Here is a 14,853-nt window from a genome sequence, read left to right on the forward strand (position 1 = left end):
ACTTTTTACTCAACTCATTTTTGTTACATTGCAATATTTTTTTATCAAGGCCTTTTTTCAGTGTTTGATTAAAGTGACTTGACTCATAAAATTCATCGAAGAGATTACCATCCTTTCAAATATTCAAAAGTTCAACACTACACTTCTATCAAAGGAATATAACCAAAGTATGATTAGAACAACAACATAACACTACAAAAGCCCCATGGTATTCGAAGTCATACATGTCTCTGAAGGCATTCAACACATGTCTAGAAAATGAAACAACGTAAAAGCCCCATGGGCCCTTTGCAAGATTCTCTATAGTGTCAACTCTCATTCTAACTCTCATTTTGTACGAAGCCCTTTTTGCTAATTCTCCATCATTTGAGCTCGAGCACGCAACTCGACAAAATTCCCTATCCCAACAAGGTCTAACTTTCTAGAAGTATTCCCATTCCATTAAAATGGGGCGAGCTCACATTAAGTCCATCTAGACTTATTGTGAACTTGAATGAAACAAGCCGATCATTAGGCCACCTAGATTAGTCTAGGCAACTTCATGGCCAAAATTCCATCAACTGTAAAAACACGGATTTCGACAAGTGTACTACCCAGAAAAAAGGTATGTGTTTCACACATTGGTTGAGACCTTTAAAAATAAATATGTCGCATAGTTGTTGAGACCCCCACAAAAAACATGTGTTGTGTACATGATTATATGTCACTTGAATAAACATATATGTATATATGCACACATGTTTATATATATATATATACACACATTTAAAAAAAAAAAAAACGAGGTGGATTCCCAAACTGCCAGTGGCAGTTTGGAGAATCCTACCTCCAACCTGCCTTTGGGCGGTCTGGAGGGTTTTTCCCTCCAAACTGCCTTTGGCCGGTTTGGAGGGTTTTCCCTCCTCCAGACTGCCTAAAGGCAGCTTGGAGCCCCCAAGACCGCCCAAAGGCAACTTTGGGATATCTCCTCCAAATTGCCTTTAAGGCACGATTAGACGGGTCTTTCTCCAAACTACCTTCGACCAGTCTAGAGATTTTCTTTTTTAATTTCGATTTGGAAATCTTTCTTCTAGCTCGAAAAAGTTATTTTAGACGTCTCATTTTAGATACACAAATAGTGGTCTCGAGTTATCTGGCAAACAATCAAGATCTCTAGGTCGACGAAGTAACGGTTGGACTTAGCCGAATTATGACTCCAGTACGACACTGTACATGGACGCTCCCTCGACGCTACCAATCTACTCTCTAAGTAAGCAACTCACTAACTTAGAGAGTGGGGGACAAACTGTAATGGTCAAAAATCGTGTTAGGCCCACTTCGTCTAAATGTCGCCTGGACCGAGCCTACTTCGAATAAATATCACTTGGGTCCAACCCACTCGCCTACTAGTTGGACACTCTCCAACGTGGAATTCGACCCGCTAGAGGACCAAATAGTTCTAAGCCCTTATGAACGTCCATCTATAAGAAGAACGCCCCATCGAAAGTAACAATACTCCAAGCACCCCTTGGTCCCCCTCAACCGAGCCTGCCGATTACTGAGTCAATCTCAACTCCGGAGACCTCGCCACGTACTCATTTGACGAAGTCGCTCTAAAACCCTATGTCGCCTTAAGTACCGTTAGACGATCTCAGACTACGAAGGGTTTAAAGTCGAGGTGGCGTAATCGTACGATCGAGTTACTCTAGGCGACAGATCGACGGCAAAGAACGAGTCTCCCTTAGGGTTTGGGGTCACCCTCGACCCCAATTATTTTGGATCTGGTAGACTCCACGTGATGTAGAACGCAGCGGAAATAAAGAAGACGATAAAATAAACGAAGAACGATTAAAAGAAAGAAGATTAAAATAACTCTAAAACTGATAAACTTTATTAAACTCAAGGGGATTTTCTCTTCAACATGAGAATAATGGACAAACAAGATATCCTTTTATAGGATTCTGGACTTTCCTAGATAGACTTGAATTAGACTTTCATAAATAATTAAAATACTGCAACTTCCTAAATAACTAGACTCAAATCTAGACCTTTCCAATTATTGGAAATACTAAAATAACATACTTTCCTAAACCTAACTTCTCTAATAATCATACTAAAATTGGGACTTCCTAAAACTACTCTCCATGGCCGGATGGCCCATGGCCCGGTTTGGTCATGGAAAAACCCTCCACGCCGGGTGCCCCTGCATCAGCTTCCCCTTCTCCCACGAGGTTCGTCCCGAACCGTTTCGACGAAGAAAACAATGTGAGTCGCCCGTATACGCTGAATTCCGCCATGGCGATTCGTAATTCCCACTTCGAACGAATTTTACATTGAATGTGAAGCACAACAACGTGTGAGTTATCAAAAACTTCAGTACGGAACTCATGGTTCCATGACTTTCGCAAAGTTAATTGTACTGAATAGACAAAGTTTAGTAGATTGCTACATCGCCCGTCGTCTTGAAGTTTGATGAAAAAAATCATAAACACTACATTCATGTCGATGGGAAATTCAACCTGGAGTTTCTGTAACCAAGGCATCACTGTATCAAACATTGCTCTAAATATCTTCTCATGCAAGATAGGAACTAGAATAACAACAACTTCGTCAGGAGTAATACTCGGACGGAAATATTTTCCTTTGAAGAAGTCTTGCAATAACTGTTGAACTGTAGGGATTCCACTAGATCCAGCCAGAAGAACCACATCAGGGACGCTAATCATATTCATCTTAGCATCTCTCATAGACTTCTGAACGGACTCCCTATACTCCCGAAAGAACTCCATATTTAATTGCTCGAACCCAGCATGGGTAATGGTGGTATAAACTCTATTAGAGGCAAACAGAACTTTGTTCGCTTTCTTTAATGGAGAACTAGTGTTTTGAGACCTGAAGTAATTTTCATCTTCTTTAGAAACATAACATGCCGATTCTAGCTTATTTGGTGTAAGATAGACGCGCCTTGCTATATCAGTTGCTTCTTGATGGTCCACCTTTTCCCATAAGCCATCAGAGAGTAAGACAAAAATTTCTATCTCTCGAGGCAAACTCAAGACTTTCGCATCAGGTTCAGCAAGTACCCAATCCTTCAGATGGCTATCGCCAATGCTTCTAAAAACAGAGAGTACCCCGCGAACTCTCCAAGCACCATGGTCGATCACAACATATCCACCCTTACTTTCGCTTCGTTTTCTCTCATCCTCACGTCGAGCTGCGTGGTCTGTTGTGATGGTTTCGGCTACACCAAGTGTACAAAGAACCGCCCTGCAATCACACAAGTTCGAGATGATAATGTATTTCTCGTCAATGAAGCAAGGGACACAACAAGACCCACTGCTGAAACCTTGTTTCAAAAATACTTGGTCAGTGTTTAGATATCCTGCTTTGATGGCATCCTCTTTATTCAAATTTTCTTGAGAACTTTCCAACATTGGTAGTATATTCTTATGCAAATTCTCAGCAGCAAAATCAGCTGCTTGTCGACAACCATGTCCATCATAAACACCAAAGAAACCTTTCGTTGGATCTCCATTTAACAGAGGAAGAATCTTGTGGGTATCTTCCATAACCTTTATCTTTCCTTTTATACAGAAAACCCCAATTCCTGTTTCAGAATACTCTAGGGTGCTAGTATCTTCATCCATACTATGGTTGATCTTGCCCAATTGAATTTCTTGTAAACCAGAAGGAATCTGAATCATGAGTAGTCTTTTTATTTTCAAAGAAAGACTTCCAGTAAGTTTAGAAGAAGAAAGCATACTAGGATTAGTGATGTTCTTGATCTCCTTGCAAAATAACAATTTTTTGTTATTAGGGTGTAATGGTAGCTGAGAAACAAGGGCATTGTGTAATAAGGGATTGGTATATTGATCTTCATTAATTTTTTTATCGATATATTCAACAGTAGCAGTATCTTCTCCTTGAAGAACAACAGTCCTAGTACCAACAGTGATGACATCGTGATCATCTTTCATGGCCTCTTTTCTAGCGAACTCAACTGGTTGAGCAGCAGGCATATCCTTTTGTTCTCTTTTTTTCAACTCCTCATATATAGAAACCTCAAGGGGCTTAAGATAAGAGTGGTTATTGGACTTCTTACTAGTATCCTCGAGTTCAACGCGTGGAACTTCGTCAGGTAGATAATCATCATCGTATTCTTCAACTTCTTTGTGTTCTTCTCTTTCTTCTTCCTTATTGAAAGATAAAATAGACGATGAATATGGTTGACGTATTATTGTTTTGACGTCGTTCACCACATGTTGAACCTTAATTAAATCGGGTATTAGCGATGGAACTGTTTCGAGAAAAGACGGTTGTGGTTGTTGTGGTGGTGAATAAGAAAGAGAAGATGATTGTGTTGGTATTGGCGGTGAATACGGTTGTATAAGAGGTGGTGAATACCGTGCCGGTGTAAAATAAGAGTACAAAGGTTGCGGTGGTGGTGGTGATTGTGGTGAATAATAAGTGTATGAAGGTAGAGGTGGTGAAAACGGTTGTGAATAATAAGAGTACGGAGGTGGTGTATAAGAAGAATATGGATGTGAAGCTGTATAAGACAATGGTGGGGGTGGTGACGGTGATGATGAATACGGTTGTGGAGGGGTTTCTCGTTTGATTTCTCCCGGATTCCAATGATAATTGTACGAGTCGTTATTCGCATATAAACATGATGAACATGAGCATTGATTCGTTATCTCTTGATGAGTATAATTTGATTGAATATAATCAATCATCTTGACGAATATAATACGATTGATACTGATGTAACTGGTCTGGAAAAAAATTTCCAGAATCATTAGCCAAAAACGTTGGTGGCTCTGAATACCACATGATGTAGAACGCAGCGGAAATAAAGAAGACGATAAAATAAACGAAGAACGATTAAAAGAAAGATTAAAATAACTCTAAAACTGATAAACTTTATTAAACTCAAGGGGATTTTCTCTTCAACATGAGAATAATGGACAAACTAGATATCCTTTTATAGGATTCTGGACTTTCCTAGATAGACTTGAATTAGACTTTCCTAAATAATTAAAATACTGCAACTTCCAAAATAACTAGACTCAAATCTGGACCTTTCCAATTATTGGAAATACTAAAATAACATACTTTCCTAAACCTAAATTCTCTAATAATCATACTAAAATTGGGACTTCCTAAAACTACTCTCCATGGCCGGATGGCCCATGGCCCGGTTTGGTCATGGAAAAAGCCTCCACGCCGGGTGCCCCTGCATCACCACGAGTCCATCAGTCGCTTATAAATAGAAGGAGACTCAGACTCCAAAGGCATCAGATACCGACTAGAAAACTATAGAACACTCTTCTCTCTCTCATTTTTAGTATCTTCTGATCAGTGCTCTAGACGACGATAATCGACATTCGAATTCTAGAAGACTTGAAGGGTAATCTTCTAGGGGATCACTCTAAACGACGAGAATTAATTTACAAGAATGTAACACATGTATATTTTAGTTTAGCAATTGTATATCTTTATTTAGGAAACCCTAATTCACCTTGTATCTTTATTTTTAATATCAATTATTTCTCACAACTCTCTCTCTCTCTCTCTTTGTCTCACGAATTCTCTCTCCCTCTCTCTCTCGGTCTCAACCATCTCTCTTCTCTTTATTTATCAAAAGGTTCATCCCACTTTACAATATATTAAAAAACATAAACGTATAACAGACACAGTTAGCGTGCATATGTCAAATATATATATATACATATGCAGATAAAGTAGTAGCATATAAATTTCAAATTAATATCATTGTTTAATACAACGTCTAAAACATAATGATAGATATAGGCATATAGCTAATAAGCTACCAATGAAAGACTACTGTTAATTCTTTTAATATTGAACCCACAACTAGGCCACTTCGAATGTTACAATGATACAAACAATTAAAAAAAACAAAGGCCATTTGGCATATTTCTCCATTCTAAATGGGGTTTTTGCTTTCTGCAATAATGTGGTTCCTTTTATGTTTTCTTATTTACTTACTTTTATTAGTTAAATGTAAAACTTTTTTTTTTTTTTTGTTGAAAAGTTAAATGTCAAACTTTACCTTACTCCTACCAATTCCCATGAGATAAAACTATGTGCATAATAACAAATTGATTCTCAACTCAAATTAAACTTCACAAATCTTAATTACAATCTCATAAAGTAAATAGAAAATAAACAACCAAGAATTTCAAATCAATAAAGAAGAATTACGTCGATACGGAATGATGTCTAGTACTTAATGTTTTCCCCAAGAATGAAGAGGAGGAATGCTCTGTTTGTTCTTGAAGAAATTACTAGGATCAACCATACTCTTCACTTTCACTAATCTCTCAAAATTGCCTTTAAAATACTTCCTTCCCCAATTCCTTGCTCTAATGTAGGCCATTGCCTCACTATCATTCTTTCTGTTCTGGCCAAGCTCAAGATCCTTGTAGTTGAGGTACGCCGATCTTGGGTTCTTCGAAACATATGGAGTCATATACTGATAAAATCTTCTCATCCAGTTTACTTGGTTTTCTGATTCGGTTGCTTGCGCCGAGTTCCCAACATACATGATGTTATATATGTTCCCAGCTCTATGTGGGTAAGGAGTTTCAAACTCCGAAATCTCGTTCATTCTTGCACCCATCGGAGTCCATAACATTGCAGGTGAATCTCCTGTCATGAAAATTTTCCAAATACCTTCCAACCCTGCTTTCGAAATTGGTTCTCTTACATAATCTGCTTTTATTTTTAAGTAACTCTTTGTTACATGATCTCTATCCCATAAAAACTCAATTGTTCTATTTGGTGCATAGAAGTAAACATGAGACTGAACCCAACTCATTTCGTTGCAGTCGGTTCGCTTCAAATCCAACTCGGGAAAGCTCTCTTCCATCAGACTAAGAAGACGGTCGGTTCGCCCCAGAAACATGAACGAGAATTGAGCTATTACGGTCTTCCCTCCAGCTCGACTACCATTGGCAACAATCAATGTAAGTCCAATATAAACATCCTCATGGAGCCTATCTGCAATAAATTGCCATCTGTGAACAAGGTTTGTGGCACCTTGTTCTAAAGGTCTATTGACAGTAGCAACTGTAACAATAGGTGTTACATCAACTAACTTGACTTTCCATGAAACAATAATTCCAAAGTTAGCTGCACCACCACCTCTAATGGCCCAAAATAGGTCATCTCCCATGGTTCTTTTGTCAAGAATTTTTCCCTCCGCATTTATAAAGCGAGCATCTATAACTTGATCAGATGCAAGACCATATTTACGAACCAACGCACCAAACCCACCGCCACTAATATGTCCACCAACGCCAACAGTAGGGCAAAACCCGGCCGGAAACCCAAGGGTTTTACTCTTATTAGCTACTGCATAATAAACTTCTCCAAGCGAAGCACCGGCTTGTACCCAAGCCGTCTTACTCTTGACATCGACAGTTATATTTCGGAAATCAACCAAATCAACAATGACAAATGGAGTATCGGACACATAAGAAAGACCTTCAACATCATGCCCTCCACTTCTAACTTTTAGGTCTAGCCCATGTTTCTTACAACAAATTATAGCTGCTTGAATATGAGATTCATGGGTAGGTGTAATTATAAACTGAGGTTTAGTCAAATTTGGTGATAAGAATCTGAGGTTTCTAGCAGAAGATCTAAAAAGAGAAGTAAAGTTAGAACTCTGGGGTGTGTAAATAGGGACTTTAATGGAAGAGTAAAGGTGTTGAGAAAGAACACATTGGATAAAATCTCCATGAAGTGAGTTTGACTGGGTAGCCCAAGAACTAGTTAATGAGATGAAGAAAACAAGAAGAAGAGAAAGTAGTGAAAGAGTTGAAGAAGAAGAAGGTGATGAAGAAATCCCCATTTTCATCTTGTTTTGATGAAATTTGTAATGAAGGAATTGGTTTGAGAGATTTGGGTGGGAAATGAATGGGTATTTATACAAAATGTAGGCAAGTGATATGAATAAAGTGGAGATGATTTATTTAAAATCAAAGCCTATTTTTAATTATTTGGGTTGGTGGAGTGAAAAAAGAGAAAGGAATAAAGAAGTTCACAAAACTAAATCATTTAATAATCTCTTAAAGATTAAGATTATTCTCTCTTTATATATAATCAATATATGATAAAAAGATTTCAATGTTGATGGCTCTAAGACGCGGTACTCATTTGAAGTCAATGGAGGAAAAAAGAGAAATCCTTGGAAACGTTTTCTTTTCCGCTTACATATTTTCAAAATACAAATGTTTTGTTCCAATTACCGTTTTAAACATTTTAAAATATTAATTCTTTGTTATAATATATGTAGGGCAAAAAAAAAGAGATTCCCATTACAAAAACAACATAATTAGAAGTTGGACACTTTTATAAACTTTAAGTGGTGGTGCATTGCCTAAATTGAGAACAATATTTCAATACGGTCGAGACAGGTTATTCTTATTTTGTATTTTTTTTTGTTGTTTTCCGTTTATTTTGATCATGTGTAGTGTCTCTTATGTTCAGTAGATTCCATGTATAGTGAGTTCCTTCTGTATTGAGTTGTGTTGTTTCAATTGAGTGAATGTTAACCCTTTGTTTATATTATCTCTTAGCTATCTCCCTTTCCAATGTTTATGTCTTTTTGTTGAGATGCCTTCTATAATTCATCTTGATTTAACCAGTTTCACTGGTTTTTATAGATCTCCTCACTCCCTTGATAAAATGGTTCCCTGGAAAAAAACTATTACTCAATCAGAGTACAGACTTACACAACATTTGGGTAGTGATAAGTTATTGAAATAGCATTTGGGTAGTCATAGGTAGTCGATAGCCCTTCTCCCACGTGGGATTATTCTCACACGCTCCTCACGTGTGGCGCGGTTAGTCTAACACGTTTTTCGTTTTTTCGGGTGACGTGGCGCACGTGCGGTCATAATTCTGATACCATGTTAAGTTTGTGGTCATCCAATTCAAAACCAATTGACAACAAGCAGAGATGACCTAGATATTATATTTTTGGTTGCTAGATAACCCTTTCTCCCCTGTGAGACTTTTCTCACATAAATGACACTTATTTTCATGAAAACTAGAAGCTAGGTGGCTCTCTAGGTCTTCCCTCTCACGCTACTAAATTCATACATCTCGTAGACCAAATGAGATTGATAGGTATTGGTTTGTTTGTTTATGTAATAATTCCTACTTCATCTCAAGACTACTGTGGTTAATGAATTTAACCATTTCAAAAAAAAAATATCAATATAATAGTCTACCTGTTGTAGCGTAGGTTCGCTCAAAATTGGATGGTCTCCTTACGAATATGCTTTTTGGGGTTATGGCGAAATGTGTTGAAATTGATAGTAATTCTCATTCAAAAAAGAAAAAGATTATAATTCAAAAATAAAAATAACTTTTGAGTCTATAGACCAAAAATAGGGTCCTAATAGGAGATTTAATCCTCTATAATCCTAAAAAGGATTTGAAAACCTAAATAATAATTTTAATAGATATCTGGTCCTTTTGGTGTCATCTAGAGTGATTACACAAATCCATATAATACTTATTATATATGTAATACCTATATTAACCTTCTTTTAATATCTAATCGTGATTTTCATTCTAAACCGTATTAGATTTCTCTCCATATTTATCTCAACTTTCTCTCTCCAATCACGTTTGTTTTGTAACTAACATCTCTCTCTCTATAATTCCGTAACCGAAATCCAGTAACTTTCCCACTATCTCTCTAAAAATGAAATCTTCATTAAACATTCATTAAACTCTCCCCCAGCTGTAAAAAACTCCATTGATTAGTATTCAATCAAGAGCTATCATCACAACCTCCATTGTTATATAGGGTTTTTACTGATTATCTCTTTATTCTAGCCACAACTATTCAGGTTTAAAATCTTATGTATATTGGCTTATAGTTTAACGATTCATATTGAAGATTTGATAAATATAAAACAATCATCTTTTTCATATCATTTAATCTGAATCTGTCTTGCTGTAATCTTCTATATCTAAAGTGTTCTTCCATGTATTTGATATTTCTGTTTCATTTTTATTGAATCCATGTAATCTAGATCTGATGTTTTCATACAATTATTTAGCTGTTTCAGATCTTTGATTACCTTCAGATCAAATTGAACTGATAGTACAGATAATGATGGATATTAGATTCCAGTTAATTAATCTCAGATCTGTATGGAAAACACTTTGTCTGTAGTATACATTACGTATACTTTATGTTACATAATTTATACTTTTTACTATTATGGTGTTGTAAAATATATGTACATATATAAAATTCATTACAAATTATACATACTTCTGACATGGTGTTGTAAAAAAATTTGTAATAGGCATAAATTATAGTTTTACTTGCTATAATTTATGCGTACTTTTTTTACAATTGACTGCTATTCTCATACATACATTTAAAAGTACGTAATTTGTTCTGTACAGTTGGAATTGTTTACGTATCTGAACAATTTGTCTGTATTGAAAAATATCCTTAATTATTAAATCAATATCAAATAATTTAATATTATGTTTTACAGAACAGATGGAGATTCAAGCAGATTCATCAATACAAAGCAAGAAGACGATAGTAAAATCCGATGGTTGGGATAAAATGTTTACTGAACCTGGTCAATTATTTCCCGGGGGTGCTAAAGCCTTTCGATTTGCTCTTCGGCAATATAGTATAAATACTGGCCATGATTTTAAATTTATTAAAAATGATTCGAAGCGGGTAACTGCTGTATGTCCTGTTGAAGATTGCAAATGGAGAGTACATGGATGTGCGCCATTGAAATGCGAATCTATGTTTATTTTGAAAGACATGGAAATGAAACATGATTGTGAAGATTTCATTAAGAAGAACAAGAAACCAAAAATAAACAGTTCATTTGTTGGGAAACTTATTTTAGATGAGGTTACAAGAAGTCCAGATCGTTCCACAGCAAGTCTGAAGAAAGATTTCTTGAAAGATTACGCTGTCCAACTTCCATATTACTACACTTACGAGGGAAGAAAGTAGCAATGAATGAAGCATTTGGTCAAGAAGGAGATTCCTATGCAAAACTTAGATGGTATGCTGATGCCTTTTCACGTACCAACCCAAACAGCATAGTACAACTTGAAGTTGACGAGGTGTCTCGGAGATTTAAAAGAATTTTCATTGCACCACATGCTTGTATAGTTGGCTTCCAGTATTGTCGACCAGTTTTATATGTTGATGGGACTTTTTACAAAACTCGTTTTAATGGGTGCATACTGGCTGCTGTGGCTAAAGACGGTAACAATGGTAATTTCTGAACATTCTTAAATTTATCAAAATTAATATAAGAAAGTATCTACTTTTTCAACATCATATTACATCTTTTTGTGTACATTACTCTAAATTTACAATAAATTATGAAAACTTTACATAACATCTTATATACTTTTTAAAATTTTCATACTTTAAATTTATGTACATTACTTTAAATATACCATAAATTATGAAAACTTTAAAGTAGTATCCTTGATAACATATTTAAATTTTCATACTTTCACTCAAATATTTTCAAATTACAGGTCTATTTCCGTTAGCATATTCTGTGGTTGATGTTGAGAATGACCAAAATTGGGACTGGTTTCTAAGGCATTTGCGCAATGCTCTGAATATGGAAAAGACGTATATCTTTATTTCAGACCGTCACAATGGTATAATCAACGGTGTTAAGAACATTTTTCCGACAGCACACCATTCGTTTTGTGTTTGGCATCTAAGGAACAATCTGAATTTAAGATTGGCAAATGGAGCTAGAAAATCAAAATTCTTCCAAACATTGATTTTCAAGGCTGCTAGAGCTCTTCCCGAATCTGAATATCACGCAACTATTAACCAGATGATACAGATGGGTGGTTCAAAAGTTGCTGCATTTTTTCAATCCTTAGACCCTTCTTCTTGGGCAGATGCTTTCTTTCCCGGTATAAGGTACGATCAGATTAAATAGTGTATTCATTTCATTATCTATATTGATTTTTTTTTATGAACATTATGTACTTTACCATATAAAGGTTTGACTTTGTGTTGCAAATAACATGTATTTGACGCATCATTTTTGTGTCATTTACGGTACATTCTTTATACTTTTTAGACAATTATCGATATTATTAAAAAATATTATAAATTTATATACGTTTTTTTTAATACAGATACACAGCGATATCATCTCAACTATCAGAATCCTTTAACAATCAGATTCGACATGCTCGTGGACTACCAATTACAGCAATGTTGGAGGCAATTCGTATTCATATAATGAACAAAATGAACACAGCACGCGAATTGTCTAAAAAATGGACGACATTCTTGTGTCCAACCATCACTGATCTGTTGAAAGCAAAATATGATAGTGCGGCAACTTGGAATATTGCCCAGGCAGCCCCATTCATATTCGAGGTTTACTCAGAACCTTCTCATTGTGTTAATCTTCTACATATTTCTTGTACTTGTAGAAGGTGGCAAGTTGATGGTGTTCCTTGTGAGCACGCAATGTTGTGCATTAAAAGCTTGTCTGACGACCAACAAGATTGTTTTTACGATCCTATTTGGACAACTGAGTCTTATGTAAAGACTTATCAGGAACATATAATTCCTATATCCAATGTTGATGAACCAAGGAATTTTGATGAAGCTACCAAAATTCTCCCACCGTTGATTCGTCGTAGACCAGGTCGTCCAAGAACAGTACGGATCGAGAGCTCGGGAAATATGCCAAGAAAATTAAGGATATGTGGTAGGTGTAAGCAACCTTCTTACCACAATCGCAAAACATGTAGGACAAACATTTGATGTATTAACATATGTTACATTACACTTTCAATCCAATTAAATTAAAATTATTCAATGTTTGAATTATACGTTTTGTTTCACTATTCTATTTTTATTCTCTATCAAAAGGGTGTACTTTAGCGGTTTTGGTATGAACCTTGCCGAACATATGTGGTTAATATTAAAGAACACCAAATACCTCTAATACTGTATATCTTAACTTGTGAATTTTTACGGATTTTATCGCAAATTTTTTTCAACAATAGCCAATACTTTTTTAACAAAGTAAATGTTTTGCATATTTAATACATACTTTCATGTAAATTTCACATTTATCCTGTTGCTCATTCATATTTGTATCAAAAATTAAAGGAAGAAACTTGATAAATTTCAGTCATTTTTTCAACAAATATGATATTTTTAATTAAAAATTACATTTTCCATCCCAATATTTTTTACTTCAAACGGTCAAATATAATTCATTACAACTACTTTCAAATCCAAAAAATAAAACCTTACTTAAATTAAAACTATATTAAAGTTTTTTTCCACAGATCTCTTGTTTCATACAATAGCTCGTACGTCACTTCCGCTCTTCTACGCTGAGCTAATTCAATCCAATCGTCCGCAAGGTATTCATCTGGTACTCCCCATTTGTAATGCTTCATGAATACTAAATCCATATGAAGCATAACAAATAGTCCACAATCCGCACTGTCAATCATTGATATAACATTTATTATGAAACCACCAAATAATTTATAAACTATATAACTATCTGTAGGCATTACAGTAATCACAAAAGTGAGAAATATTTTGTACTTACTTTTCTCCTTGTTGATGATCATACGGCGTCTTCGAAATCTTACATTTTCTCTTAAATTCAGGACTCACATATTTAGTTTTGTGAAGCACATCTAATATGTATTGTCCATATCTTGCAGCATTTTCTTCACATTGTTTACGGAGCTTTGTGTCAAAGAATAACGAGTTGTAATGGGTCCAAGACTGATCAAAGTAATCAAATACTAACAAAGTCCAATGAATACCCCTACTAACATCTGTAATCATCGAATGACACATTGGAGCAACTATATAATTTATAAGCCCTCTTTCAGCCTCATTTATTAACCGATCTGATAGGTGGGGGTCTATGTTTGACTGAGCTGACTTGCAATTTATCATTGTCTGTCAAATAAAAAAAACATATTGTATATTTCAATATGAATACTTTTCAATAAAGTATTTATAATTTATGACAGACAACACATATACTCAGTAAATTATACATACTTTACTAATCATTCTAAATCTTTCATCTTTAGAAAAAATGTAATGTATAACTTAAAAAAAAAATCTATTATGAAATTATGAATTCTGTAAATAAAACTTACCCATAATTCAGAAGCGAGAACGAACACTTGTTCAGCCCCTTTTAAAACTTTGGAAGATAGATGCTTTGACCACCAATTTATAAGCTGAACATCGGTTTCACAGTTCATCATAAGCCAATTCACCTCTCTTCCTCTAACATCACTTGTCAGATTTGATTCCCATACCATTGTTCTGCATGTTAATTGTTGTTAGTTTAAAAAATTGAATTTATAGCAAAATAGTTATATTATATTAAACATAACAGATTATGTTTGTTACAATCATCATAATGTAACACAAACAACAAAACATTTCATAACATAGACAACGACAAGTATTAAACTTCTAATTCATTACTTCATCTTCACTCCTTGGTTAAACTCCTCAAGCAGACCTTTCTCATTATCTTTCACTTTCTTCCAAACTTTGCTCTTCTTCCAGTTGCTAAGTGGTTCATCATCCTCCCTCGAAACTCCCTTCCCCTTTTTATCCAATTCTTCAACATTCACTACTTCCTTTTTCGCAATTTCCTTCTTTTTTTCTTTCTCGGCCTTTTCTTTTGGCTCGGCTTTTTCAGTTAGTTTCCTTGTTCTGGGAGCTTGTTTGATTCTCTTAATAAGAGAATTCTGTTTTGGTGTTTCAACCGGATCGAGAGTTTTATCCGATCCACCCTTAACAGC

General features: G+C 35.3%; 2 protein-coding genes across 2 annotated transcripts; both read right to left on the reverse strand.

Annotated features, from left to right (window-relative positions):
* Positions 1-1,385: 1,385 nt before the first annotated feature.
* LOC147548259 (putative protein phosphatase 2C 30) lies at positions 1,386-3,998 on the reverse strand. Its single transcript, XM_086668012.1, has 2 exons — positions 2,475-3,998; positions 1,386-1,460 (listed from the first exon to the last, which is right to left on the reverse strand). Exons 1-2 carry the CDS (start codon positions 3,996-3,998, stop codon positions 1,386-1,388), a joined length of 1,599 nt encoding a protein of 532 aa, XP_086524138.1.
* Positions 3,999-6,090: 2,092 nt separating this feature from the next.
* LOC147548260 (tetrahydroberberine oxidase-like) lies at positions 6,091-7,946 on the reverse strand. Its single transcript, XM_086672346.1, has one exon. It carries the CDS (start codon positions 7,865-7,867, stop codon positions 6,233-6,235), a length of 1,635 nt encoding a protein of 544 aa, XP_086528472.1. The 5' UTR covers positions 7,868-7,946; the 3' UTR covers positions 6,091-6,232.
* Between the last annotated feature and the right edge of the window lie 6,907 nt (positions 7,947-14,853).

The sequence above is a fragment of the Eschscholzia californica genome, unplaced genomic scaffold, assembly GCF_041429995.1.
Source record: "Eschscholzia californica isolate CP2 unplaced genomic scaffold, dmEscCali1.0.p SCAF_3, whole genome shotgun sequence".
Lineage (NCBI taxonomy): Eukaryota > Viridiplantae > Streptophyta > Magnoliopsida > Ranunculales > Papaveraceae > Eschscholzia > Eschscholzia californica.

Bases quoted from the DNA above. Each gene is read 5' to 3' on its own strand.
- LOC147548259 (XM_086668012.1), bottom strand. From the start codon at position 3,998: ATGCCTGCTGCTCAACCAGTTGAGTTCGCTAGAAAAGAGGCCATGAAA. The intron at 1,461-2,474 runs GTAGTGTTTATG...TTCTTCTTATAG, and splicing joins AATTTCCCATCGACATGAAT to ATGGACGTTCATAAGGGCTT.
- LOC147548260 (XM_086672346.1), bottom strand. From the start codon at position 7,867: ATGAAAATGGGGATTTCTTCATCACCTTCTTCTTCTTCAACTCTTTCA.